Source organism: Cyprinus carpio, chromosome A20, assembly GCF_018340385.1.
Source record: "Cyprinus carpio isolate SPL01 chromosome A20, ASM1834038v1, whole genome shotgun sequence".
Lineage (NCBI taxonomy): Eukaryota > Metazoa > Chordata > Actinopteri > Cypriniformes > Cyprinidae > Cyprinus > Cyprinus carpio.
Window position 1 is genome coordinate 15306641 of NC_056591.1, and position 27096 is coordinate 15333736.

A 27096-nucleotide genomic window follows, 5' to 3' on the forward strand; every position below is an offset into this window, starting at 1 on the left:
CGCTGTATTTAGGCTGAAAAGACAGCGCGTGCAGCACATGTATCAAATTAAATGAGGAAATTTCATTCATTATATATTTAATTAGGGCTTATTTAGGCATCACTTGGAGTGAGCCTTTGATTCTTTTAATAAAAATACAAAAAATATTGTGTCAAACTATTTTTTTAATATTTACATTTTTTATAGTGTTTTCGGGGTCACTATAACGCAGCGTTTTCCTACTACCCGAGTTAGAAACATGAAGAGGCTCTACGCCGGAACATCAGGTAAGGTATATGACCCTACACTGACCGTGCACGCTTTCGATAGATATAATTACCCGCGCAATTGACTGGAACGGGGACAAACGAGAAGTAACAAGCTGCGCATAGGCTGACGTTGTGCGAAGTGTCCACCTTTTTTTTCTTTTCTTTTTTTGGATAAGGGAAAATTGCACATTGTGAAATGATCAGCGTTTAACCGTGCCTGCTTTAAATATGTCAGCAGATTGTTAATAATCACTCGCGCTCAATTGGTCATCATCCGCGTAGTGGTGGGTATTAAATGTGGATATCATTGTTGTCGAGAGAGGGGGGCTGAGTATATAAAGTGGGCGGCGTTTCGTGATAGACAGTTTATATAATGAGCAGCGCGGACACAAAGCCAGTATAAATACTGCGGGACGTGAGAAACAAGTCTTCATTCACGAATTACACGAGAAGCGCGAGGATACCCAACTGCGCAATGCTGACGCACAAAGTTTAGAACCAAAACAAGACATTACCATTGACAATAAACACACCGGTGTGCTCACTGTGGAATACTAAACATGCTCCGTGGATATCTAGAGACGAAGAGGAGTAAGACTGGATGCTGATTTTCTAGTTTCACCTTCACCTTTTGGATAACCTGGAAATTTGACGTGCTCTTGCACACATTGAAGTGCCGTGCAGCGTGGACGCGCAGCGGGATATACCTTTTTACTCTTCGGCATTTGTTTTCATTGCACCCCTTTTCACTGGAATAGGCTCTTTCGGGGAATATAATCGTGGGTGACGCGGCTGCCCAGGAGAATCGAAAAGCATGGCAGCTTGGCTCACCTTTCTCATCGCAATTTTCACGACCGTTTTGACGCAGGTAAACATCCAAGGTCCTGTGGAACGACAGCAGAACCCCGTTCCTCTCAACTGTCTCTCCAGTATCAAGAGCACTTTTGTAGGTAAGCCAGTGTTTGCAGTGCAATGTAGTAATGCATGTAATTTTTCCCTTCAGATATTTGGATCTGGTGTTTTCGAACTCGACCTTCACGAGTTCAAAAATTCCAACGGCTTGCTCGCAAATGGCAATGCATGCAAGCCTGATTGCAGGACTTTCTTCCGAATTTGCCTAAAAAACTATCAGGTGGTAGTGTCTCCAGGTGACTGTATCTTTGGAAGTGCCATAACGCCAGTGCTGGGGACAGACTCGTTCAGTATCACTGGAGGTGGCTCTTTCAGCACACCGATTCGACTGCCGTTCAACTTTGGGTGGCCGGTAAGCTCAAATGCAACTCCTTTTGATCGTATGTGAGCTGAAAACAGAACGCGTTGTGTTTTATTATAGTTTTATGGTAGCAACAGCTTGTAATGCATACAGGTTCAACATGTGTAGACTAATAGTTTTGATCCACTCCACATTATTAAGAATTTGTATCACTTTAATTACTGTTGTTAATTTCTGTTTTTTAATGCAGTTAGTTTTTATTTATAGGCTATACATCCTTCCATGTTTTAATCTTGTGTTTTAGTTATTAAAGGCCTAAATATTTTTTTTTCTTTCCTGTAGGGTTCATTTTCATTGATTATTGAGGCCTGGTACTCCCCTCACGCGGATCTACCTGTAGGTAAGATTCGATTTTATCCACTAGAGGACGACACTTCGATGTTGTTCATATACTGAATTTCAAGCTTGTATTTTCATTAGAAAGTTTTATACATATATATTTCGTTTCCAATATTTGATTAAACCTTGGCAAGTTGTATCCAAATCCTAAGACAACGTTTCATTTCAAATTTGCAAATTTGTTGAACATTTTCCTATTGCTTCAAACACCTTTGCATTCTCATGCTCAAACACAATTGAACTTCCTTTGGTTTATTTTTGGCGTGGGAAAGCGCAGTGGGCTTTGGTGAGAATACACAGTGCTTGCCAAAACCATCCGACTGCATTTTCCTGTATTTTACACCTTTGTCTGTCCCACCCTTTAGAATGGGATAATACCATGGGAATTTTTTGCTTAACTCAAAGGAAGAGGAAACTTAAACATAAGTTTTACTCCAAATGTGTCAGCTTCCCAGAACTTACAGTTGGTCTGCATTTGTTCTTTTTAAGACTCTTTCAAAAACGTAAAATGAAAAATATGCCACGCTCTATCCTACTTATTTAAGCTTTTTAACCTGTAAAAAAAAAGAAAAAAAAAAAAGACATCAAATAATAATTCAGCATTGGCCTAATCACAATTTTCTCCTTTTTTTTTCTAGACACAAACAACCCCGACTTGCAGATAAGCTTTTTTGCCATCCAAAGAAAGTTGGAAGTAGGGGCTCAATGGTCTCAGGATGTTCAAAGTGGGAAGCAAACGGAGCTAAGTTATTCTTACCGGTTCATCTGCAATGAAAATTACTACGGCGACAGTTGTTCCAAAAAATGCACGCCCAGGGACGACCGTTTTGGCCACTACACCTGCAATCCAGATGGGCAGTTATCCTGTCTCCCTGGCTGGAAGGGGGAGTACTGTGAAGAACGTAAGCAATCAGAAATCACAATCCACTGGACTCTAGTCTTGTCTTGACGAATGAGGCTTTGCTTAGGTGTGAGCGTAGTGTCTTGCTCGTCCCACTAATTTACAATGGAACAAATCAAAATGTCTGAGTGATGTTAACAGTGCTGCCAGCAAACCTTAAGCTATGCCATCAGGGATCAACCTTTTAAAAGGAATTTGTATAAGAGATTTTAGAAATGGAACAACCAGAGATGTGTTTTGTCACCTCCAGCACAATTAAACTCACTTTTAAATCTGTTATTTTAGATATAATTTTTGTGATACAGGTAATTTGTGACATGCAAATCTATAATTAACTGAAAAATAACATTTAGTGTTAATAAGAGGAAAAAAAACCTAATATTTAATATGTAATAGTTAATGTAAATTTTTGTCAATGTTCAGTCCGATGATGTTATGGCAGGCTGTACTTTTTTTTTTACAAGTAAAAGATAAATGTGCCTTCGAGATCTTAATTCTAGATCAATCGTGACGAGCAGGAGTACACACAGTGTGCTGAGATGGTTACAGGTTTAATGGAAAGCGTATGTTTGCCGACCGTATGACTGTATTCATTTGAGTCTTGTGTGTTTTGCTTTAGGCGTTTTCTTTGTACTGTTGTAGTTTCTCTGAGAATTCACGGTGTTGATCAGGGCGCTGACACAGTTTGTGTATACTCTAAGCGCTCGTGCTTGGTAATTTAATCCTACTCGAGCGTCATGGCAAGCACGCGCCGGGTTAATCGCGCCATTATTATCCGCCACGCGCCACGAAATTGTAGCCCCCATTGTTGCGCTCCAGCGTAGCAGCTGCAAATATGGTTCGCACAGACTACAAACAACAATAGGGGCAGCTGTCCGTTACTGGGATAGAGCATCTGCTGTGGTCTAACCAGCAGTTCAGTGCAGGTCGTGTACCCGCTCAAAATTTATGTCATAGACAGCTCAACACAGGCAACAGTAAATTACCCTCATCTAAAGCAAGTAACCTCGCCAGACAGGTTCTGTAAAATTGCTTGCAGTGAAAGAGATTTAATTGGATAATAGCCATGCACTGTGCTGATAATGAACCAGTACTAAACTTCAGTTTTTTACAAGAGCAGATGATAATGATTTAAAGCTACAATGCAATTATGGATGCTCCTATTGTAAAATGGACTCAAATCTCGAAATAGAGGTCTAGTCCAGTTTCTGCCATGTCTGTTTTTCGTTCAGATACAACAAAGCTTAATGCAAAGAATGAGTCAGTCACACTTATTCATTTAAAGCTCAGGACTATATTCCAGGTAGTTCTGCCCAAACCTGGCTAAGCCAAAATTGCTATTTCAGACCAAATAAGCTGTTCAAACAAATGGGATGCATCACCTTATATATAAACTACTGTAAACCCATGATCCTTTACTAACAAGAGCTTTTACTTTTAATGCAGCAATCTGTCTGGAGGGATGCAGTGAGGCGAATGGCAATTGCTCTAAACCTGGAGAGTGTGTGTAAGTATATATAGCCTGTGTATGAAGTGTGGAATATTCCTCTTAATCTTTGTCTTTGCATACATGCATATGTCTATATAGTATTTGCTCTTTTGTAATTTTCTGACCCACATACAGGATAAGGCTTAATATGTAATATTGTTAATGAGCTTTTTTCATTAAATACATTTTGGCAGCTACAGTTTGATGGGAAAATGACCTATGCAAATGTCTAGTTTAGTGGGGTTTTAAAAACAACCATGTTTAAAGTGTTTCTTTGGCATATTTGTGTATTGCAGGTGCAGAGAAGGATGGCAGGGTAAACTTTGCACAGAGTGTAGGAAATATCCAGCCTGTAAACACGGCACCTGTCAGCAACCATGGCAATGCAACTGTAAAGAAGGCTGGGGTGGATTGTTCTGTGACCAAGGTAAGCGTAAAGCCTTTACAGTTACAGTAGCTGACTAAATGTCTCACTCTTCATTGACCTCAGGGTCATAGTAATAATAGAGCTTACAGCACTTTAACTCATTGCTAGTTTAATATTGAATAAGTAGATCTGTGACTAAAACATGGAAAAACTTAAGGTGATTCACACTGATACTGAAAAATATTACCCTTTCTAGTACTAACATTTTGTATAATTTCTTTCAAAACAGATTTGAACTTTTGCACACATCACAAGCCATGTGTGAACGGAGCCACATGTATGAATACAGGTCAGGGCAGTTACACCTGCACCTGTCGACCTGGTTACACGGGGGTCAATTGCGAGCTTGAGGTGCGAGAATGTGACAGCAGCCCATGCAAGAACAGAGGTCTTTGCTCGGTGAGTCATTATTTCATGAAAAGCCCCAAACCTTCATGTTTTAATAGCCACAGAGAGATTCAGACTCATCCGAGTTAATGAATTTGATTAAAACCACATGCATTTAATGAGTTTAGTATTTTTGTACTTTAATGTGAATTTGGACTGGAATAAGAACTAACGAATAAATCCTCTTCACAATAGACTTAATAAAAAAATCACTAAAATATGACAGTCTTTGATATTGAATGCAATTTTATCATCTCTCCATGTAACATTATTCATTAATAGTGTCTTGGAAAAACTTAAGGTTTAATCAATGGCCATGTTATGACCTTATTAATGGATCCAAGCATCCTTTGATTAGCCTCTTTCTTAACATCAGAAATTACTGTACAAACATAAAACAATGCAAATGGCTCTGTAAATAGCTCTATGAAACATCTGCTTCCTTTCTCACACTGTAGGATCTTGACAAAGGTTACATCTGCACCTGTCTGCCTGGCTTTGAGGGAACTCACTGTGAACACAGTCTGCTCACCTGCGCAGACTCCCCGTGCTTTCACGGCGGCAGATGCTACGAGAAAGACAACGGGCGCAGTTACGCATGTGACTGTCCCAGAGGCTACACCGGTCTGAACTGTGAGAGAAGAGTGGACAAATGCACAACTCTGCCATGTGCCAATGGTACGAGAACATATCTTCTTTGCCTCTAACCTTTCAATTCAGAAATTTTGTGGATGCAGAGATCCAGATGTGTGTGTGCATGCATATCTATGTAAAATTAATCACTGACACCTGTGCCACTGATCCACAGATGGCTTGTGTGTGGTCCTGGGAGGTGTTCGCATGTGCAGCTGTCGAGCAGGCTTCACTGGCCAGCGCTGCGAGATCAACATCAACGACTGCGCAAACAACCCTTGCGCTAACGGTGGCATGTGCTACGACCGCATCAACGACTACGTCTGCTCTTGCACCCCAGGATACGAAGGACGCAATTGCGACCGGCCTTCCAACGCCTGTTCGTCCAGACCCTGTCTCAACGGCGGCTCCTGCGTGGGTATCCCAGGGAACCCGCCCGCCTGCTTCTGCCCCAGCGGCTTCACTGGACCCCACTGTGAATACTACTCGGTCACCGCTCCGGTGACCAAAGAAAAAGCTCAAGACCGCTTCCAGTGGGCTGCGGTTTCTCTGGCCGTGGGTTTGGTGGCTCTTGTGGTTCTGCTCTGCATGGTGGTCATTGCCCTGCGCCACATTCACAGGCAGGCATCTGGAGAAAGGACTCGAGGCGAGGCAATGAACAACATGTCGGAATCACAAAGAGACAACTTGATCCCCACCTCCCAGTTGAAGAACACTAATAAGCAGGTCAGCCTGGAGGTGGACTGCACACCTGACAAATCAAATTACATACACAAGAACTGCCACTTGGACTACAATTCATCGAAAGAGTTCAAGGACATCGTATCCCAAGAGGACAAAAGTCATAAATACGAAAAGTGTTTAGAAGAGAAAATACCATTGAGTAGAATGCACAGGTAAAGAAATGGATTTTACATCACTTTGATAAATAGAGGTGTTTGGATGAATTGTATTTGCTTTATTATGCTGAGGTCATGCTCCATTAGAGTGCTGCGCAGTATATTAACCTTTGCACTTAGGGCTGGCTTGATGACCGTAATACGAACATCAATACTGGCTAAAAGAAGTTAAACCTCGATATCTGCAACCGCAAGACACATTTACGCACTTAAATGTGGATTTTACACACAGACCCAAAGGCATTGACGGCAAGAAGCCTTTTTACCCTGTTAAAAGTTTTTTTATTGATTTGGACCGCACAACAAAAGCACTTTTTCCACTTACAGGGATCAGCCTCTGTAAACAAAGCAAAATAACAAAACGTTTTAAAGTGAAAAAATGAGCTGAACGCTTTCACCCACCATCTCAACACAATAAATAGCTGCCCCATGTGCTTTTACTTTGTGTTAACATGAAGCGTGATTTGTGTGTGCAGGGAAAAGCCAGAGTGTAGGATATCAACGATATGTTCCCCAAGGGACTCCATGTACCAGTCTGTGTTTGTAATAGCAGAGGAGAGGAGTGAATGTGTCATAGCAACTGAGGTAAGGAGGATCATTTAATTTCTTAATATGTCTGCATGTTTCAAGCAGGGATCTACTGGCCATGTTCACCATTTTATCATTCTGTCAGTGTCTACTAATCTAGCCTACTGAACAGAGGCTTGTTAATAGTGAGAAAAGTGATAAATCTGCTGTTTAGGCCACTTAAATAGTCCTTAAATTATATTTAAAATTGAATTCTTCTGTACATATTGAGAGCAATGCATCAATTCCAAAGCACAATCTAAGCCTCTGTTCTGTTTTTACTCTTTCCACAGGTATAAATTACAGGCTGATGTCTATGAAGAGAGGAGACAAAAACACAATCGAAGCAGAATCACTTTCTGGATTGTTTACAAAAATAATTAGAGACTGGAGGTTTATGTTGACGTCCACTGCTGCACTGAGAAACTTGAGAAACTGGAGAGAGCAGAGTCCTGCTCATCGAATGCAATAGTTTAGTTTTATGTTGAAGAAGTGTTTGTGTACAAAACGTGTACAGTCCTGGATGATTTCTGAACTATTCTGCTACGGTATGTTTTTCCCCCGAGGGCTGAAAGGAAAAGGAACTTCTTTGAAAGGAAAAAAAAAAAGATCCTTTTGCGGTAATCATGGACATGTCATCCGCCAAGTAATCAATAGAAGGTGCCAGGGACTTCCAAACCTTCAACCAGCATTGCCAGCTATGCAAGAACGAGGAGGGGAGCACCAATCAGAGCTCAGCTTACCCAAACAAATAAACGATGGGCACTATGAATGTCTGAGAAGAAAAACACTGCTAACATCAATCATTTAAGAAGACTTTTTGCTCTCCTCTTTACAATAAGATTGTAAGCAGCTGAAAATTCACAAAAAAGCCTTAAAAGAATTAAATAGAGTGCTATGTTTGTGCCCAGGGTCTTCTTGGATTGTTTTGTGAGAATTTAATCAACATGGAGAAAAAAAAAGAAGAAAAGAAAAATAACTTGTAGAACCGTAATATGCAGAACTGTGCCAGCAAGATCCAAGAGGAAGTTCAGTTGACTTCTTTTATGCAACACGGCCCATGAGTACAAGACAAGAAATGGACAGAAACAGAAAAACAAAGCGACTGCTCACCACTGACTGCCTATAATTAGTTTTGAGAATACAGAACCAAATGTAATTTTTTAAAAAGTGATTATTTCCAGAGTTAATTTAATAATGACACACTGCTCTTTATATGTTTTATACTATTATTTTGTATATAATGCATATTTATAAGAAAACAAACATCTGAAGAATAAAAAAGTTAATTCATTCAAGCAATTTTTTGTTCTTAATGAGAGATAATTTCACATTTGTTTGTGTGTGTGTATATATATATATATATATATATTTAATTCATTCAAGCTCATACATATAACAGTTATACTTTACAAGGTTTTAGTTGTATTCCTTCTTACAAAAGGTTACACGTGCTGTTTTGTTTTTACATCTCCATGAACTATTTTCCCTCAATCCTGAAAAAAAAAGAAACCCCCCCAACACACACACACACACACACATTCCCATTCCCCAGTTGTAAATTGGCTTGAAATTTAAATCCGTTGCCTCGGATACAGGCCCCTTGAGCTGGAAATTTTGAAACAAAGACAGGAGAAGAGCGCAAACGAAAGAGGAGCGGCCCCTCCTCAGAAAACCGAAACAGATGCCCCAGGGTGCAACCTTGCCCTTACATAAAAACAGCGGCATATGCCGCCCCTCTCACCAGGCTCATCATGGTGCTGCTCGGCAGAACACCCATAAAGAAAACACACACACTTATCTACAGACGCAAACGAGTTCCAGCTATGAGGGCCTCAGCCTCGCCTTCGGGGCTAAAGGAGACATCTCAAAACCCCAACAAAAGAATCAACTGCAGCTGTGCTCATGGCCTTGGTGCCCACAGATGGGTTTCAGTGGCATTATGTATTCCAAACATGAAACAAACAGGAAAAAAAGCAACGTTCAGAATAAAAAAATAATTCAGTTAATGAAAGACTGCCAGAGCAGCACAGGCTGTACAGGGTCACCTAAAGATTGCAAAGGTCAGCTTAGGCTTGATCTGCAATTTAAGTAGTTGATATACATCAAAAAAAGAAAAAGAAAAAAACAAAAAAAAAATTTAGACTTTCATTTGATGTTCAGCACCAACATTCATACTTTCCATCAGTTCTTCCCAAATAATTCATCACTCTGGCCAAAGTCAACACTATAAGACCCCATGCAAGGCACCAGAGGGCCATGCAGAAGATGCATTTTTGAGTTTAACTACGTACGAAACCAGAAATAGTTTTCAAGAAGGTCAAGTTCAAGCTTCTTTCCATTCCAAACAGCAACATAATCAACAACCGACAACAAATCTATGCCACGCAAACACACTTCACACACACATCCTGTTCATCTGTGTCATCTAAGCATCCTTGTCTTTGCTTCTGTGCTTGGGTCAAAAGGACACTTAGAAGGGATAAACATTTCGGAAAGGTTCCAAAAGAATTTCCGTCAGCAGCCTGAGCGTTAAACACTTGTTATCGCAGCAATTAGTCTTGCGCTAAAGCTTTCGCAATGCAACCTGTTGCCCGAACCCCTCCCGCTGCAACTGCAAGTGTGTGTGTGTGTGTGTGTGTGTGTGTATATGTGTGCTGCTCTCTGGCCTCTGGGTCTAAATCGCATGGCCAGGCATTCTCATTGTGTTATAATCACTGCATCCTGTTTGTGACCCAGTGACATCATTTCCTGCTTCCTGTCTGATTAAAAAACGCAGAACATGCCGGCACTGGCCAAGCACTTTTCTCACGCATCTCCTTCTTTCTCCGTTCTCTGTATTTGTACGGATCCCCAAAGTTTCAGGAAACGAGCACATAACAAACAAAAGGGGAGGGGGGCATCAAATCAAGACTATTGATTTCATTTCAAGAGTATTTTGAAATCTGGACTGTGGAATGTGAAAACATCCTTGATAGAAGGATGCTAAACATTCATTAGATTTTGACACAGTCGGCCATGTGCTGTCAAAAGAATAAAACGGGTAAACACAAATGAACTTTTTCTGAACCTGAAATTGCAAATTAATGCCTTCCTAAAGCAGCATTCAAATGCAATACTAAAATGTACAATTTAAAACACATGATGTCCAAAACACAGCCATCATAAGTCAGAGATCCAGTAAACCCAGAGGCCCTCCATCTGCAATTTTCCTCCACTAACACTAGATGTCACTAAAATGTCCATGCAGTTTGCACAGAAACGCAGGGTCCAAGTTTTCATTTAAAACAAAAAACCTTCTGTTGTCTGTTGCTTATCACACTGTTCTTGAAGTTCACTTTTATATGTTTAACCATGTGACAAAAAAGGTATGTACAGACTTGCATCTATTAATGGGATAGTTCACCAAAACATGGCAATTCTGTCATTATTTGCTCTCATTATTTGAGTCATTTTAAGCCTGTCTGACTTTTTCTTCTGAGGAACATAAAAAAAAGATATTCTGTAGTTCTGTTTTATGTCCATACAATAAAAGTCAAAGGGATTCAGTCTTGTCTTGGACAGCAATAATTGGAACGTTCTTCAAAATAATCTTTAAATATGATATATATATATATATATATATATATATATATATATATATATATGTGTGTGTGTGTGTGTGTGTGTGTGTGTGTGTGTGTGTGTGTGTGTGTGTGTGTGTGTGTGTGTGTGTGTGTGTTTGTTTTGTTATTATGTTATATTGTGCTCCACAGAATAAAGTAATACAGTTATAAGGTAGATAATGTTGAGTAAATTATGACATTTGAACTGCCCCTTTAAGACAACTATTATTAAAAATAATAATAAAAAAGAATAAAAAATGCTTTAAAAAGTGATCAAATATTTAAAAAGTGATCACAATAAATATATAATTATCAAACATTCTCATCTATCAGTGAACCAATTAAAAAAACATTTATGAAACACATCAACATGTCTGAAACATTCCCTGCATTTTATCATGTATGGCAGGATGAATGTTTAAGTGCACTATATGTGCATGGGGCATGGGAATGTACTTTCTCTTAGGTTTTCTGGGTTTGTTTATTTTGGGTGCATATTTCTTGGTCTCCACCCTATGGCATGCCCAGTCTCTATAGGACATACTGTACATGTGTTGTTGTTGTTTTGTTTGTTTATAATAGGACATACTGTACATGTGTTGTTGTTGTTTTGTTTGTTTATATTTTTGGTTTTGTTTTTACATTTGACAGTGGTATGTTTCTGACTAGCTGAAACCAGTTCAACTGGTAGTGATGGGGAGTAACTAGTAGTACCTGTAATGGAATTACGTAATTTAATTACAAAATACATGTACAGTAATTGTAATCAGTTACAGTTACTGAGAAAAATGTGTAATGAAATCAGTTATTTATGTATTTATGAAAAGAAGTTAAAGTTTTTTGATAGTTGTTTTCGCCTAAAACTATTCACAAAGCTGCTGAGAGCTAAAACTTTTTAATAATCTTAAATAGTCCTAAATTTAGAGAAGTCAAGTTACTAAGGAATAGAGAGAAGTCTTAAGCTAAGAGTAAGGGCGGGGTTAACCTCGTTGATTTGGTTTGTGTAAGGTTGTTGGCTGATGGGGAAGGGGTCTCTGTCAGAGATTTATTCATAGAAATATTGTAGAGCAGATGTTGCCATATATAAAGGTTTAAAAATAAAAATGTTGCCACATTCAAATAAAAATTTAAAAACGCCGCCGGAAAAGAGGAAAGAGAGCCGGCGTCCTCGTCAGACTCAGAACGTCGTCCCCTCCGACCTCCTCTCCCATCCATTAAGCTGTTACTAAGTAAAACAGTATATGTTCATATAATTGTCAGCCTCTTACATGTATGCTTTTCGTAAACAATTAGTGTATATGCATATAAACAGCCTTTTAATTAACAGAGTAGGATAATCATGGCTGATAGTAATAGATGCAAACATAAAAAAAATAAAATAAAAAAAAAACAGCTGTTACTTCTTGCCCAACTGGTTAATGAAAACTAGGATATAATCAAAGGAAAATTTAGAGTTGGGATAACCTCCAAAACCAAAGGCGATACCTTTTCAAAAAGTCATTATCATCAGATGTTTCTAAAATGTTTACATTCCTAGGCAGATTGCCGGGAACAGCCATTTTTGGATAGTTTGTGGTTCGATCTTAGTGACTTAGGAGACCTCTTCACTACTCCTAACGTTTCACAGATTTAGGAGCTAGTTTTAGAGCTAAAACGCTTTGTAAAATAATCTTAAAGCAAAAGTTAAGAGTCCTAAATTTAGGATTGACATTTTCTCCTAAATCGGCAAGTTATGAGCTACTTTAAGCCTTAAGATGTTTTGTGAATACGGGCTTTTGTGAATTATGTATGGCCATGGGTGCTTATGTATAAAGCTGGTAAGAGTTTAGGTTTAGGTGTGTACATAAGTGTGTCAATATTCTAAGAATGCCGTAATTTTACTCTTATTCCTAGACTTAAGAATAAGAGTGATTCATAAAGGTTAGTGTTAAGACTAGGTCTCAGCTCCTAAATTACTTAAGAGAGCTGGAGAGGTCTCCTTACCTAGTTAGGAGCTCTAACGTGCGAACTGCCAGACATTGTTGGCAGCAAAAACACCAGGCGGGGAGGAAAAATCCCGGAGGAATCAGTGACTCCAGCCATCTTCCCACAGACTTTCCCGATCCCGCCCAAGATATGACATATACAGCATACTCCACAATATGGTTTATATGAAGATATTAAACACAACTAATCTACCTGTTGATCCAAAATCCATATTTCTGTATACAAACATGATCTTCAAGATAGTCAATTATTTTTGTAACTGACCAAGTAAGAAATGTTATAACTTGTTCCACTTTACAAATCAATGCTCTAACTGCAGAAATGAAAGTAGTAATTCAATTTTTTTGGCTGTAAAATTGGAAAAATGCAGCACTGGTGATGACATAATAAGAAGGGTCTTAAATATTGTGGCACTAATCCCACCAAACACAACAGTGGCCAAAAATGATATATGGAGGGCTTTTATATATATATAACCATCAAAATATAAGGGGAAAAAAACACAGACTGAGTGTTGTCAACTGCTTTCAGCTGAAAGTAGCTAAAATAGTTGCTGAATGTTACTAGATTATGTCATAATGGCGAGCTCTATGATCTATATAAATATAAATATAGATCAGTGGACAAGTCTTGGAATCTAGATAACGTTTGTCCAATAAATTTATTTTGTTGCTAGGCTTTTGAAAAAATCTCAAAAGGGGCAAGGAAGTCAGTAAATCTAGTGACAAAATCACTAAATTGGCAACACTGACATGGCAACATAATCAGTTATTAATATTTTGTTGGTCCTCTCTTGTTTTTGCATGTTTCCGTAATTTTTTTGTATGACAGCATGGCAAAAAATTATGACCGCATTGGAATGTTTCATTGCATTATCACAAATAAAACAACTGATTCTATGCAACTTTGCAATATGCTCACAAAAAAACTTTAACACCTGGCATCACTTTTGGCCAATACTATAGGGCAGTTCTCTGACTTCCCAACTGACCGTCAAGCCATGCTGCAAAACAAGCCACTTTTATGAGAATTGTGGGTTTTTACTGGAGTTGTTGGAGCCATTGATGAAACTCATGTTCACATCAGTGCTCTAACTGTATACAGTAGTCCAATAGAAAACAATTTCAAAGCATCACTAACTATTTGTGATAATTTTGCACAATGCAAAGCATTTTTTAAAAACACATTTAAATACTAAAATATTTCAGTGTCTTATTTAAATGATTTTATTGTAGTTACATTAAATGAGCAGGCTCACTATTGGCTGTTTCAGAGGTTGAGGGTGGCCATTTTGGGCTGACATCATTGTAGTCCTTAGTTTGCAACACTTAAGTGTCACCTCAGGCAACACTTAAGAATCAATCTTAGACTTTACTAAAAGTTGCTTATAGCTTCTTTATAAAAGTTTCCTACTCTTAGAAAAGTCCTAATTGTAACTAAGAATTTTATGAGTCAAAGCTTAAGTCTATTCTTAAGAGCATTTCTGAGAAGTTTTATACATATGGGCCCTGATTTCAAAAACACTATTATAGCTATTAAACTATATTGATAGTTTAATAGCTGATGATTTTACATCTATATTTAACCTCAGAATGATCTCAAAGTAAGTCTGATTTTGTGGTGGCTGTGCTTTAAAATTAATTTATTATAATCTTAATTAATTTTAAAAGTCTGACAGTAATTACAACCCAAATTCCAGAAAAGCTGCATTTTGTGAAATGCCATACAATCAAGAATATGTTATTTGTTCATTCTCTTTCACCTTTATTTAATTGACTAAAATACAAAGAAAAATTAATTTTCAATGTTTTCACTGGCCAAATTATTTTGTAAATATAGACAAATTTTGATGGCTTCAACACACTCCAAAAAAGTTGGGACAGAGGCATGTTTACCACTGTGTCGCATTAACATTCCTTTTAATGAGTGTTAAATTGTTTGGGAATTGAGGATACTAATTGTTAAAGTTTTGCAAGACTACAAGACTACAGGACCCGTATTCACAAAACATCTTAAGGTTAAAAGTAGCTCATAACTTGCCGATTTTGGAGAAAACCTTAAAAATAATGGGCGTGTCAGTCCTAAATTTAGGACTCCTACATTTTTGTTCTAAATTTCACAAAGCGTTTTAGCACTAAAATTAGCAGCTAAATCTGTGAAACGTTCAGACTAGTGAAGAGGACTATATGTCACTAAGACCAAATCTAAATTATCCTAAAATGGTTGTTGCCATCAATCTACCTCAGAATATAAACATTTTAGAAACATTTGACGATAAGGATCCTGAATATAAAGCTGTTCTCACATCCAGTTTGGTTTTCTTTTATGTTTGCATGTCTTACTATCAGCCATGATTATTCTACTCTGCTAATTAAAAGGCAGTTTATATGCATATTACCAAAATTGTATTAGTCGCTAGCAGAAATACAAAATTCCACATGAAGTAGCGAAATCACGCAGTCCGTGATGGACAAATCATTACGGCTGGTCTATGTGGTAATATAGTACATCGGACAGGACATACTCACCTAACATTCATCGACCACAAATATGACTTATCATCTGAAATATGTTAGTAGCAGCAACTTTACATGGCAGATCAATCTAATGTTAACCTAGAAAACAGTGCGCAGTTCACGTGTTTGTGCGGAGTGTGGAAGCTGAACAGTAGCACCCTTGGAGGCGCCGGTGCGATCATTTGCTCTTAAAATACTTTGTCATTTTTGGTATAGGGTAACTTGTAATCTGTAACCCATTACATTTCCAAAGTAACCTTCCCAACACTGTCAACTGATCATCAACATAACGTCACACCTACATGAGCCAGTGTAACTAGCATGAAGATCTGTCATACATTTTTTAAATAATGAGCTTTGTAAAATGACATTAATTATAGTAGAATTATGTCAATTAAGATAAACATTCAATCAGTTATGCTAATAAATTCTTTCAGGAATTTGAGCAACAGCCAAAAAAAGTATGGATTTAGAAATTTGTTAGAAGCGGCTGAAAAGAAACAGCAAGTACAACAAATGCTATTCACACGACCCTCTTTCCATTCTGTCATTCATGTTAGGTCAGCAGGGGTCTAGCGTGTCCGTGCCTAAGGTTACTGTGCTGGAGAAAGTAAACAGGCAGTCCCGTGAAAGGTCTGGTCACTGGAGCTCCCCCGTCTGCCTGAGCTATAGGCAGAGAAAGGCTTGTGCATCATGCAGACTTTTAAGGAGCTTACATGTGCTTGTATCTTATGATGCCAGCTAATACCTCTATTTATAGATAATCTTATCTTAACCAAAGAAGAGCCTAAGCTATACTACAAGGAACAGTCCAGGGGTGGCCAGGGGCAGATGGGTGTTTCGTTTATCGACTGAAATTGAACTAATTTGAACATTTTATAAGAAAAAAAAAATAACAGCAAAAACAGCAAATAAAAAAAATTCCCCTGATCTAATTGTTTTGAAATTCACTGATTCATTTATCTGGAAAATATTACAAACAATCTTGCAAAAAGGAAATAACATGTAATAAAAATAAAATATAGCCCATCCTTTCTTTTGAAATTAGAGTGAATATTAAATGAGTCACCAGTAGACTAATGGCTTAGAAACTGGCCTGATAAAACTTGTCAACCTAAGACGTAAATCTCAAGCAGGGTTGACAAAAGAACTGTGACGCTACTGAAATCACAAGTCTGCCCTGCCTGTATTTCTTAATAGTTTGATGATGCTGTCATGTTGTTATTCTGAGACTGGCCATATATATATAATACGCAAAAACATTAATTTAACAAGGCTCTGAATCTTCCAGACAGAAAACAGGTTAGTACATTAATATTTGTTTGGCTAAGAACATTACGCAATTCTAAGGACAAACAACATGCACTCAGAGTACTTTCTGAACTTAAGGAACTGATGACCTTAACTTTATCATAATATGTAAACAAGATCATGAAATGTAATCAAGAGAGAGATGAACACATATGGTTGAACCTGCTAAGAATGTGGCACTGGATGTCAGGTTTGTAGAAAGATTAGAAATGTATGAAAAATTATCAAGATGTTTCTGTACTGATTCTGAAAGGTCAGAAATTTGTCACACTATTACAGATAGAGATTACAGACAAAGGAGATCTAAAATACAAGCCGATGCCATAGCTTAAAAGATCTTTAGGAAGAAACTAATCTGTCTCAGCAGTCATGATAAGATAAAACTGAATGGGGATGTCTGAAGGATGTTATGTTTTCTGGTAACGAGAAAAAAATGCATTTAATATTTGACGCGGCTACTGCATTTAAATAAAATTTGGAATTCATGGACATGCTTTGTAATAGCATCTTGATTTCTTTATTATATTATTTATTATATTATATTATATTATATTATATTATATTATATTATATTATATTATATTATATTATATATTATATGGCTCTGATATGCTGAGTTGCACTCCAGCATCCCTGTGATAGATAAATGGATGAATGTTATATTATCTTTTTTATATATTATGTCATATTTTATGGATTATTATATCTTCATAAGAATGATTCAGAATGCTAACGGGAACACAAAAGCAGGAACATATTACTCCCATTTTGGCCTCTGTTCATTGGCTTCCTGTCCGTTTTAGAATTGATTTTAAGATTTTAGTCTTAATTTTTAAATCATTGAATGGTCTGGCACTAACATATCTCTCTGACTTAATACAGCCATATGCTTCGTCGAGGGGACTTAGATGCGCTGACCATTCATTGTTAGTTGTCCCTCGTGTAAGGCTGAAGAGCAGGGGTGACAGTGCGTTTGCAGTGGTGGGCCCTAGACTTTGGAATAATTTGCCTTTACATGTTAGAAAGGCAACTTACTGTTTTTAAATTTTGCTTAAAAGCCTATTTTTATAGTATGGCGTTTAACACTGTTTCTAAAAAAGTGCTTTATAAATAAACTTTGAAGTCAAATCTGGTCCCTTGAATGTGCATTCAGCAGTGTTTTCGGTGTCAAATAACGTTCAGAGAAGGCCTGATGCAATACTAAACAGTACGTACTGTGCCTGTATCGCCGCTTGAAACGCTTGTTTCAAGTTGCATCAGCCGAACAGACTTTAAGCGACAGATTTTCGGACGAATCAGTGTAAGATTATTCTGTGACTGACGTCTGGCCCGCCTATGAAATTAAACAACCTCTGGCGTTTTTTCCTGGTTTGTGAGCCAATCAGACAGGTATGCGCTTATAGAGCCACGGCGAGATGATTTGATTGGATAGAAGCGAAGACTCCCCGCCCTATCTACGCTGTGATTGGACAGGATTTTGAGCAAGGTTAGATACGCCCATAGACATCGTCGCATATAGCCTGCCTCAAAGCAGCCTAGATTTCATCATCCGCTGAGGAGGAGAAGGAGCAGGGCAGCTTAGGGCGCTTGAAAGTAACGGTTGAAAGGCTGGTTAAACCGCTATTTCTTCTGACTCTGATGTGTCGTGTGTTTGGCTGGGTAGAGGTTTGTTGGTAAACAGCGGGCTGGCCGGTGAGCTAGCAACAGTTTTTGTCTTTTATTCTAGTTGAAAGAGCCGAAGAGGCCAAAATGGAGTTTTAATGCATTAACGCGGTAACTGCACGGCATCGGCATGCACCAGGCAAAGAAAAGCGATTTGGGTGACTTCACCATCACAGCTGCCAAGCAGTTGGGCTCTGATACCGTCCGCGGTATAGCCGTGAGCCAACCGATACCTCTCCTACTTGATCGGAGGAAGCTAACGCTAGCCAGTTAGCCTGTAGGCCCATTCATTTAGCAAGAAGCAGCTGCTACATCAAAGTGTACACTACTACCATTTCTATCCTCATACCATCCTGTAAAGATGAAACCTCAAGACATAATCGCTGGAAAATCCAGCCTGTGGATCTTCGGTTACGGTTCGTGTTTGGAAACCAGACTTCAAGTACAAGAGGAGCAAGATCGGCTATATTAAGGGGTACAAGAGACGCTTCTGGCACGGGGATAATTTTCATCGTGGAGATGATGAAATGGTGAGTTTATTTGCACATTTTTAGCTTTCGTAAATACATACGTTACTAAATACCTGAAGAGTTCCTCATTGACGTTTGCGTCTTTCCATTACAGCCCGGAAGAGTGGTGACGCTCATCGAGGAGGATGACGTAAGTGTAACTTCCCCTTTTCATAGGAACAACGCTGTGAATAACGTTAGACAACAGTGAAATATCCATTTTTGTTGACGTAATGAGTGTTTTTTTTTCTTTTTCTGTTTACTCGAACTTGCGTTGTTCCAAACCTGTATAACTGACATAATTATTTCTGCTAAACCAGGGCTGGGCAGCTTCGGTCCTCTGCCCTGCAGAGTTTAGCTAGTGGAGATGTCAGTGGAAGTTCCTTTCAGTTAAGACGATGCATTTTAGCCTGAGACTAGGCTTTAAGCCTTGTCTGTGAAACCGTGGTAAAGATGTTGAATTAAATGATAGCGTCAGTCAGTCTCCATTCACTTCCATTGTATAGAAACAAATAGATGCAATTGAAGTAAATTGTCACTGAGGCTGTCATTCTGCCATATTTTATTTCTACTGGAAGAAAGACTTTCGGGTTTGGAACAACATGAGAGGGAGCAAATTACAATTTTTATTTTTGGGTGAACTATACCTTTAAATACTCATTCCCTTCACTAGATGTGACTAACCTTGTGTTTACATACACAGGCGTGCACCTGGGGTGTTGCCTTCGAAGTGACTGGCTCTCAGGTAGAGGAGTCTCTCAAGTACCTGAATGTGAGGGAGGCCGTAAGAGGTGGCTACCTGACCCAGGTCGTAGAGTTCGTCCCGCAGGGCGCAAACCAGTCCCCTGTCCAGGCTTTGGTTTACATCGCCACGCCTGACAACCCTATTTACCTGGGGCCTGCCAGCACAGAAGAAATTGCTTCTCAGATCGCCGTGTGCAAGGGGAAGTCGGGCCACAACATCGAGTACCTGCTTCGTCTGGCGGAGTTCATGAGAGTCAGCTGCCCTGATGTGGACGACCCTCATCTGTTTTCCATTGAAAAAGCTGTTCTTGCCACCATTAGACCCATATTGTTAGCAGGCTAGACACCTGTATCTTCTATAAAACATTAAATAAGTCAACATTTAGTCCAAACACCATTAAGAGCCTAACAAAGTTCATGTTGCCGTACTTGAGGTGTGTTTGTGATTTTAGTGACTATTGAAATATTTCATTCTCCCTATACTAAGCTATTTAAACGTACTATACTACAGTAATGGTACTATATTAAGGGAACTTGGTATTTTAGGCTGTCGATGTTGTCATTCTATAGCATATCATGCATACTGTCAGTTGTCTTGTGCTCTTGACCCAAGTATATGGTGCTGTTGTACAAAAGCATGTTTGTGTGACAATGTATTGCCAAAGTTTGTCCAGTTTTAAAGCTGTTCACTTTTTTTTTTTTTTTTTTTTTTTTTTTTTTTTTTTTTTTTTGGATATGTGGGCATGAAACCTCAATACACTTCCATTTTAATTTGCACTGAAGCAGAATACTGTTAAGCCATTACGAATGTTTTCCTTTTGCACATTAAAACCTTTAGAGAACCTGTAACCTGAATGTCAAGTGTGTTTGGTGTGACATGAAGTCGGTATCTGTGTTATATAAGTAAGAAAGATGTGTGAACTTGTGAGAAGGTGAAATGCAGACTTGCATTTTAAAAACAGACAGGGTTTTGAAAGATTCAGCAGAAAGAAGACCCACAGTGAAAATTTCAAATCACTGAATCAATGTTTATTTAGTTTTTCTCCAAGTTAGTAAAAGGACCATTTGGGTTTTTCTCCAGGTATTTACACTGACCTATAAAAATAGACAAGCAATTGCGGGAAAATGGAGAACTTTGAAAGGGACAATACCCTTTAAGTATTTACATACATATAACATTTATAATCACTTTTAAAGACAAAACCCAAAAATGGCCTTCCTCAAAACCATAGCCACATGTCACAGATGCAACAAAATTATGGACTTTTCATCATGTTATTTAAAAATAAAACCGCTTTGATACAATTTACAAGTAGCACAGATCATCATAAATTACCAGGTTTTAACTTAAGCTATGATACATTTCACAACCAAATATTTTAAGTTACAATCTGAGCTGTGACGTTTTTCGAGCAGCACTCTCTTCAGACATTTTTCCATTGCATTTACTACAAAAAAACATTGATTTCTTTAATTCTTCCCAAAAGAAAATATATATTTGTATTTAAGCCAAAATCTTTGAATTTGCAGCAAATAAAGAAGGCCATTCGGTATTCAAATTGAACAAATGTCAACGAGTCGGTCCTACAAAAATAAGGGCAATCTTACAAAAGCGGTCTTATCTGTTCCTATGTGTTCAAGGTAAAAACTTTGTTCCAGAGGGTGTTCAATAACCAACATTCTTCCCCTGTCCCATTTCAACTCATCTCTGCTCATAATGATACCTAACATCTCATGATCAGAGCCAGAAGATGAAGAAAAATCTTGGTTCCCTTATTTGACCCTCCTGCCCTTTGCTTACTTGGTCATCAGAAAACAAAAAAAATTGAGCTGTCACTGAAAAAAACAAACTCTTTTGTCAACCTTTACAATGGCTATTTTCTGTACAATAAGGAACAGTTACTTAAATTTCATGTTCAGAAGATCAAATTCTCAATGGAAAAGTGACTTTTAGGGAAGTGTGCTACCTCCCATACTGTTCACCAGCCCCTGAAATGGATGCTATATTGGGGTGTGCATCAGGTCGGGTTTCCCAGTGACAATAGGGCTTGCAGTCTGATAACGGCTCGACATCGTAAGCGTTAGAATCATCAACCTTGGACTGAAAATGTACTGGCCATGCTACAATCAAAAAGCGAACATTCACAAGCTGCTACCGCCCACTGTGGTTGCTGGGTGCTTTGGCTCTCTTAGTGGCGTTGTGTTTGCTTTGTGAACTGCCGTGTGCTAAAGTCTGTGAGTTGGTGGCCACAGTGCTTCCTTTAGCCTGGGGGGAGGAGGTGCCAGCTGGAACAAAGGCAGGTGTGGTTGAAGACCGAATAAGAGCCGGTTGTAAGGAGCCAGCTGCTGGAATACCTGAGTAACAATAGATGAACTGTTATAGACCTTTTCACCAGGAGTTCTGTTAGTCAAAGACAAATCTGTTACCTTTGGACACACTGTAGCCGTATGCGGCATACGCAGCCGCAGATGCCGCTGCCGCCCCTGCCATCGCCCCCGCCATGGCTGCAGCACTGCCCGCGGTGGACTTCCGTCCTCTTCCCTTTCTCACAGAAGACTTCCCAGCTCCTCCAGAGCCTTTGGGTCGTCCTCGACTCCGACCGGACCTTCCCCTGCCTGGACTGGACACATCTTGGGAGGAGACACCTGAGAGAAAGTCATGTATGATGAAATGGGTTACAGCCCATCACAGGAATAAATTATATTTTAATATATTAAAATGGAAAACAGTTATTTTAAATTGTAAAAATATTTCACAATAATACTGTTTGTACTGTATTTCTGATCAAATAAATGTAGCCCTGGTGAGCATAAAAGACTTCTTTCAAAAACCTCAATAAAATTACCAACCCCAAACTTGGTAGTGTACCCTCAAAAGTATGATTTCAGATTATGTGCCAGCCAAACACATCAATATATTTCTTTTCAATTTTCAGAGTTTGCCATTTTTCCTCTAATCCTGCCAGTTTATTATGAGGTTGCATGCCGAGGCTGTCTGAGTCACTGCGGCCCAGACTCACGCACACCATGTCTCCTTCATAGCCACAGTTCTGCTCGCGTTTCACAGGCAGGCTCAATCCAACAAACCTCTGCACTCTCAGCTTTATGGCCTAGACTGCAACACTGCTTATTAGCACTGCTCATCACTCGACAGGAAGATATCCAGATCTGTGCTAAAAACGACCTTGTTAAACTGTATTCAGGGATTTGAACAATAAAGCAATAATCCCCAATGAACACATGTATAAGACCAGAGAAGCAAGAAGTTGTAGCAAATGTAGGTGTTGGCTGAAAAAAAAAAAATCTTAATTGATGAAATACAACAAAGCTTTCTGTGAGCTACACAAGTCTGAATGCAATTAAAAAACGAATAAGAATTAAAACAAGTACACCCACCATTCATCGTGTCAGACACAGAGCCGGCGATGGACGCGGGAGAGTTGGTGGCACGGGACTGTGGAGCAGAAGACACGGGTTCATCCACAATTACCAGCATGTCGCTGCTGCTTTCGTCTGCAGGAATGGAGCTGGGCTGGAGCTCACTGCTCAACGAGATCTGCAGAGACACATAGTTCTGGGGGTGAGACAGGGACAGAGGGACAGCACCACGAAGGAAAGACAGCAGGACCAGAAGATGGACGAGGAGGAGGAAGAGCGGCGTGAGATCAATATGGCAGCTAAATGAGAGGATGTGTGTTGACAATGGCATAACAGCTCTATAGAAATCATCTGTTCTTTGGGCAAGTTCTCACATTATTGTTTTGTGGACTCATCAGCTAAAGAAATGTCATTACAGGACCAACCCTGTACAATAACTCTTCCTGACATTATGACCTCTGCAATTCAATAAAACATTATCAGGATCACATAGTTCAATCCAGTACAGGAAGTGCATACCAGTAGAGTCTCATAGACTCTTACCTCACTGAAGGGGCTGGGCATGGCAGAGTCCATGTCCACACTGATGAACGAGTCTTCTCCATCTGCCGACAGATTGGAGTTGTCTGCAGACGGGACAAAAGGGATGACCACATTCACACCTTCTTTCCTCCTCTTAGTGTCTGGGTCATCCTCCTTTCTCTTTTTAAAATGAGTGGGATGCAGGGAAAGAGGATAGATAAACAATGGCGATTAGGACATTTTCTTGATGTTCACCTACAAAATAATTTGATAAAATTTGCATATGGATTTCTACATCAGGAACCTTAAAAAAAAAATCCTTGTGGAAATGAATATAAAGCAGTGCTATTTTTGTATCATTTACATGCTATTATAATATATACATTTTGAATAAGGTCTTATTTTTATATTTTGTGTTAAGTGGTTAATTTAAGTTTCAGTTATGTTGATTTGTCTTTCTGTCATTTTTTTTTTTGGAAAAATATATATTACTATTGTTGAACACCACTGCACAGGAAGTCGATTCTTCATCACTGTACACCTCTATGAGAGAACTTACCCTTTCTGCATACTTCTCCCTCTTCCTCTTCCTCTCTTTCACCTTACTACTCTCCTCCAGCTGCCGTTTCTCTTCCTGCCGTAAACGCACTGCCCAGAAACACAACCAAACCATCCAATCAGAGCCAAGCAATTCATTCAGTTATTAACCCATTTAGATTCTACATATGCATTTATTATCATAAACAGAGTGGTAGCTCACATTTTTTCTCCAGCTCCTCATCATCCAGCAGCAAGGTGACCACCTCTTTGGGTTTCAGGGTGTCAGGTTTAAAATTTCCTCCTGATATTACCATCCTCTGAATCTGAAGTGCAGATCCCACAGCAGAAAGTGATTATTGAGACGGAGAATAAATAAATCAAATCAGTAAGAGCAGAAAGAGGAGAAAATTTGACTCTTGGAAACATATACTGACTATGATGATGTGTTGATACAGATATCCCGGACTACATGTGAATGTTTAGAGCACATGCAATTACAGTATAATAAGTTGTAACCGCAGTTAAATCCATGGTCTAAATATTCCTTTCACCCCCTTGTCACTGCAAAGACTCTTCTGAGGTTTGACATTTAGATAAATATAGTTTTTGTAACTTAAACTGACTGATGTAAGCTATGAGGGGAAAAAGGGGTAATTTGTCCAACCATAGCAGTATTAGCTGAATTAAAAGGAAAACAGGCTACATTTTATTTTGTGTAACCTTCTGGCCCAAGGAAGGGACTCGATACTGTGTACTAACCTCACTCTTTTCTTTGGCTCTCTGTAGGATGCGTTCTTCAATTGTCCCTTTGCAAATAAGCCGATAGACTGTGACCTGCTTGGTTTGTCCTAGTCTGTGGGCTCGATCCATAGCTTGCTGGTCAACTGTGGGGTTCCAGTCACTGTCGTAGAAGATGACCTGGAAAAAGAGGAAAAGGCTACCTTAGTCACATGAAATGATCTCATCATTCCTATTCATGGCTATCGCACAGATGGCTTTTTAGTTCTTGCATATATAATACACACTGGTTTAAAATACCGTTTATGTCTCAGACTGAACACCTTCATAGTCAATTCATTGACTATCTGATGCATTATTGTACACAACATTGAAAAGTACTTTCTGTATCTGACCAAGCTCATATATGACTGGCTGACTCAATCTGGGAGTATTTAGTCTGCTTCAGAAAGACATGCTAACAAGGTACCTTGCTGATACAGTGACCAGAGTTTTATTATTATTATTTTTACAGTTTTATTTTTTTAAATTATCCAATATTTTGTAATTTCTTATTCATTTTATACAGACTAAAATGGCATCTAATTTTAGCTAATGAAAAAATGACAATTTAGTTGACAGGAGAATTCCAAATTAAACCAAATATTCAAACATTTTATATATTAATTTAAATATTCTTAACATAACACAACTTGCAAAAACAGTCCTTTGTGTTCTATCAAAGAGCTTTAGTTTAATGGTGTTCATTCAGTAAAATTAAATTAAATTAAAGCATTATCTTCATTAATTCCATTATGGCTGTCAAAGTTAACATTATATTTTAATAAATGAATTATGTTTAATGCAATGATTTTCAAAACATTTTAATTACTTTTACTAATATTTCATACATGGTTTTAAAAAGTAAATATTTTCCAGATAAAATAAAATAATATTCTTTAATTTCAGTAAAGTGACAACATAAAAGCCAGTTAATTAATTTTACACACATTATATTTTGCATATATATCAGAGATATATGGAACATACACGTAGTAGCAAGTAAACTAGATACCCTCAAGCTGAACTGCACAATTTGCTGAGCACTTTGCAGAGTTTCACTGTTTTCAGTTCTTATTTTTTATAATTCATTCTGATCCTAGTCTTTGTCTACACAAACTGAACATTTTCAAGTTTTCTGTGTAACTGCTTACAGAGACTGCTGCACCGTAATTTGTTTATTTATTTAATACCTTGCTATTATTGCGGTATCCATCATTTCAGATTCACCCACCCCTAAACATAAACAAACTGTGGTTGGTCATGTTACACGCTGACCATCTGGTTGAAGCTTCAAAGTGTCCATGTTAAGGTCAACGAGTTCAGCAGCTATTACTACATGACTGCTAATTGTTCATACAATATTAGAAGCCGTTCTCATGGCCTCTGGTGGGGGGAAGGAGATCTGGTAATCATGATGTGCTGATGGGCTACGGCCTCACCGTGTCTGCAGCTGTCAGGTTGATCCCCAAGCCTCCGGCTCTGGTACTGAGGAGGAAGACAAAAATATCCGTCCTGCAAAGGGAGGGGAGACCAGAACAGTGAGAGAAAGCAAATAAAGCAGAGCCAGATCATGGTCTTTAAGAGGCCTGTCCAACTGCCCAGGATTTACACAGAGAGACGTTTCAATATACAGCACACTCCTCTAGAAAATAAAAACCAGAGCCCACTGCACCCACAGAGAGCTGAGCTAATGCAAACCAGACCCCATGAGGAAGGGTGGGGAAAGAGAAGAGAGCGCAAAGCCCAGGGATGAGGAATTTACGCTTGGTGACATTTTGGAAAAACAAGCCCTAATTAGGTTTAAGAAGATATGGGCGCTTGCAGACGTGTGCGTCTCCTTTTCAATCCTTGCTGTCATGCTGCAGAAAACTAGCTAAAAACTCACCGGCTCTGGAAGTCAGCCACCATGTCCCGCCGCTCCGAAATCTTGGATGAACCATCCAATCTCATGTAAGTATGCTTGCGGTACACCATGTACTCCTGCAGGACAGTTGAGAAACACTTCAAGTAAGAAAATGGAAAATCAAGCAGGCAAACATGAAACTGGTGTCTATTTCACTTTAATTCTCTCATAAAATCTGCAGGGCTGGTTTTCAGTAATGTCCCCCTGAACACACCACCACAGATCCTCATTAGCATTGCAGACTCTTCTCAGAGATTTCTCTCAGATGACCTCCCACTCTCCTACGCCACCCAGAGTGAAGTCTCAACTCCACTGGATGGCCTCCCAAAAGCACATCTGGTCCGAATGAAGTCTCTTTGACATTAAATATCTTTGATTAGGACTTTGTTCCAGCCTGAAGTAACATTAGATCACAAATCTCAAGCTTCTCTGCAGCTGTAAGAAACAAACTGCATTACACCGCTGAGAATATAACTC

The 27096-nt window shown here is 38.9% G+C and overlaps 3 protein-coding genes across 3 annotated transcripts in view; 2 read left to right on the forward strand and 1 right to left on the reverse strand.

Annotated features, from left to right (window-relative positions):
• Window positions 1–358: 358 nt before the first annotated feature.
• On the forward strand, window positions 359–8461 carry LOC109112204 (delta-like protein 4). Its single transcript, XM_042777779.1, has 11 exons — window positions 359–1116; window positions 1252–1512; window positions 1804–1861; window positions 2499–2762; window positions 4208–4268; window positions 4547–4677; window positions 4907–5076; window positions 5523–5742; window positions 5873–6593; window positions 7073–7181; window positions 7457–8461. The coding sequence occupies exons 1-11, from the start codon at window positions 1063–1065 to the stop codon at window positions 7460–7462; spliced, it is 2055 nt and encodes a 684-aa protein (XP_042633713.1). The 5' UTR covers window positions 359–1062; the 3' UTR covers window positions 7463–8461.
• Window positions 8462–18111: 9650 nt separating this feature from the next.
• LOC109072154 (glutathione-specific gamma-glutamylcyclotransferase 1-like) lies at window positions 18112–20345 on the forward strand. The gene is given in 4 exon segments (XM_019088421.2): window positions 18112–18663; window positions 18665–18773; window positions 18868–18903; window positions 19456–20345. Coding segments are annotated over 4 exon segments (588 nt in total). The 5' UTR covers window positions 18112–18604; the 3' UTR covers window positions 19840–20345.
• A 158-nt stretch (window positions 20346–20503) lies between these two features.
• LOC109082789 (chromatin-remodeling ATPase INO80-like) overlaps window positions 20504–27096 on the reverse strand; it is a 37777-nt gene continuing 31184 nt past the window's right edge. Inside the window, 9 exon segments of the mRNA XM_042777780.1 lie at window positions 20504–21851; window positions 21924–22142; window positions 22893–23052; window positions 23418–23576; window positions 23956–24044; window positions 24157–24259; window positions 24696–24854; window positions 26156–26228; window positions 26602–26696. Coding sequence (XP_042633714.1) covers window positions 21649–21851; window positions 21924–22142; window positions 22893–23052; window positions 23418–23576; window positions 23956–24044; window positions 24157–24259; window positions 24696–24854; window positions 26156–26228; window positions 26602–26696 — 1260 coding nt within the window. The 3' untranslated portion in view covers window positions 20504–21648.

What these genes read in the sequence shown, in the direction of transcription:
- LOC109112204 (XM_042777779.1), top strand. Translation starts at nt 1,063, where the DNA reads ATGGCAGCTTGGCTCACCTTTCTCATCGCAATTTTCACGACCGTTTTG. An exon ending in TCACGCGGATCTACCTGTAG is followed by an intron (nt 1,862 to 2,498) that starts GTAAGATTCGAT and finishes TTTTTTTTCTAG; the next exon opens with ACACAAACAACCCCGACTTG. An exon ending in CCATTGAGTAGAATGCACAG is followed by an intron (nt 6,594 to 7,072) that starts GTAAAGAAATGG and finishes TTGTGTGTGCAG; the next exon opens with GGAAAAGCCAGAGTGTAGGA.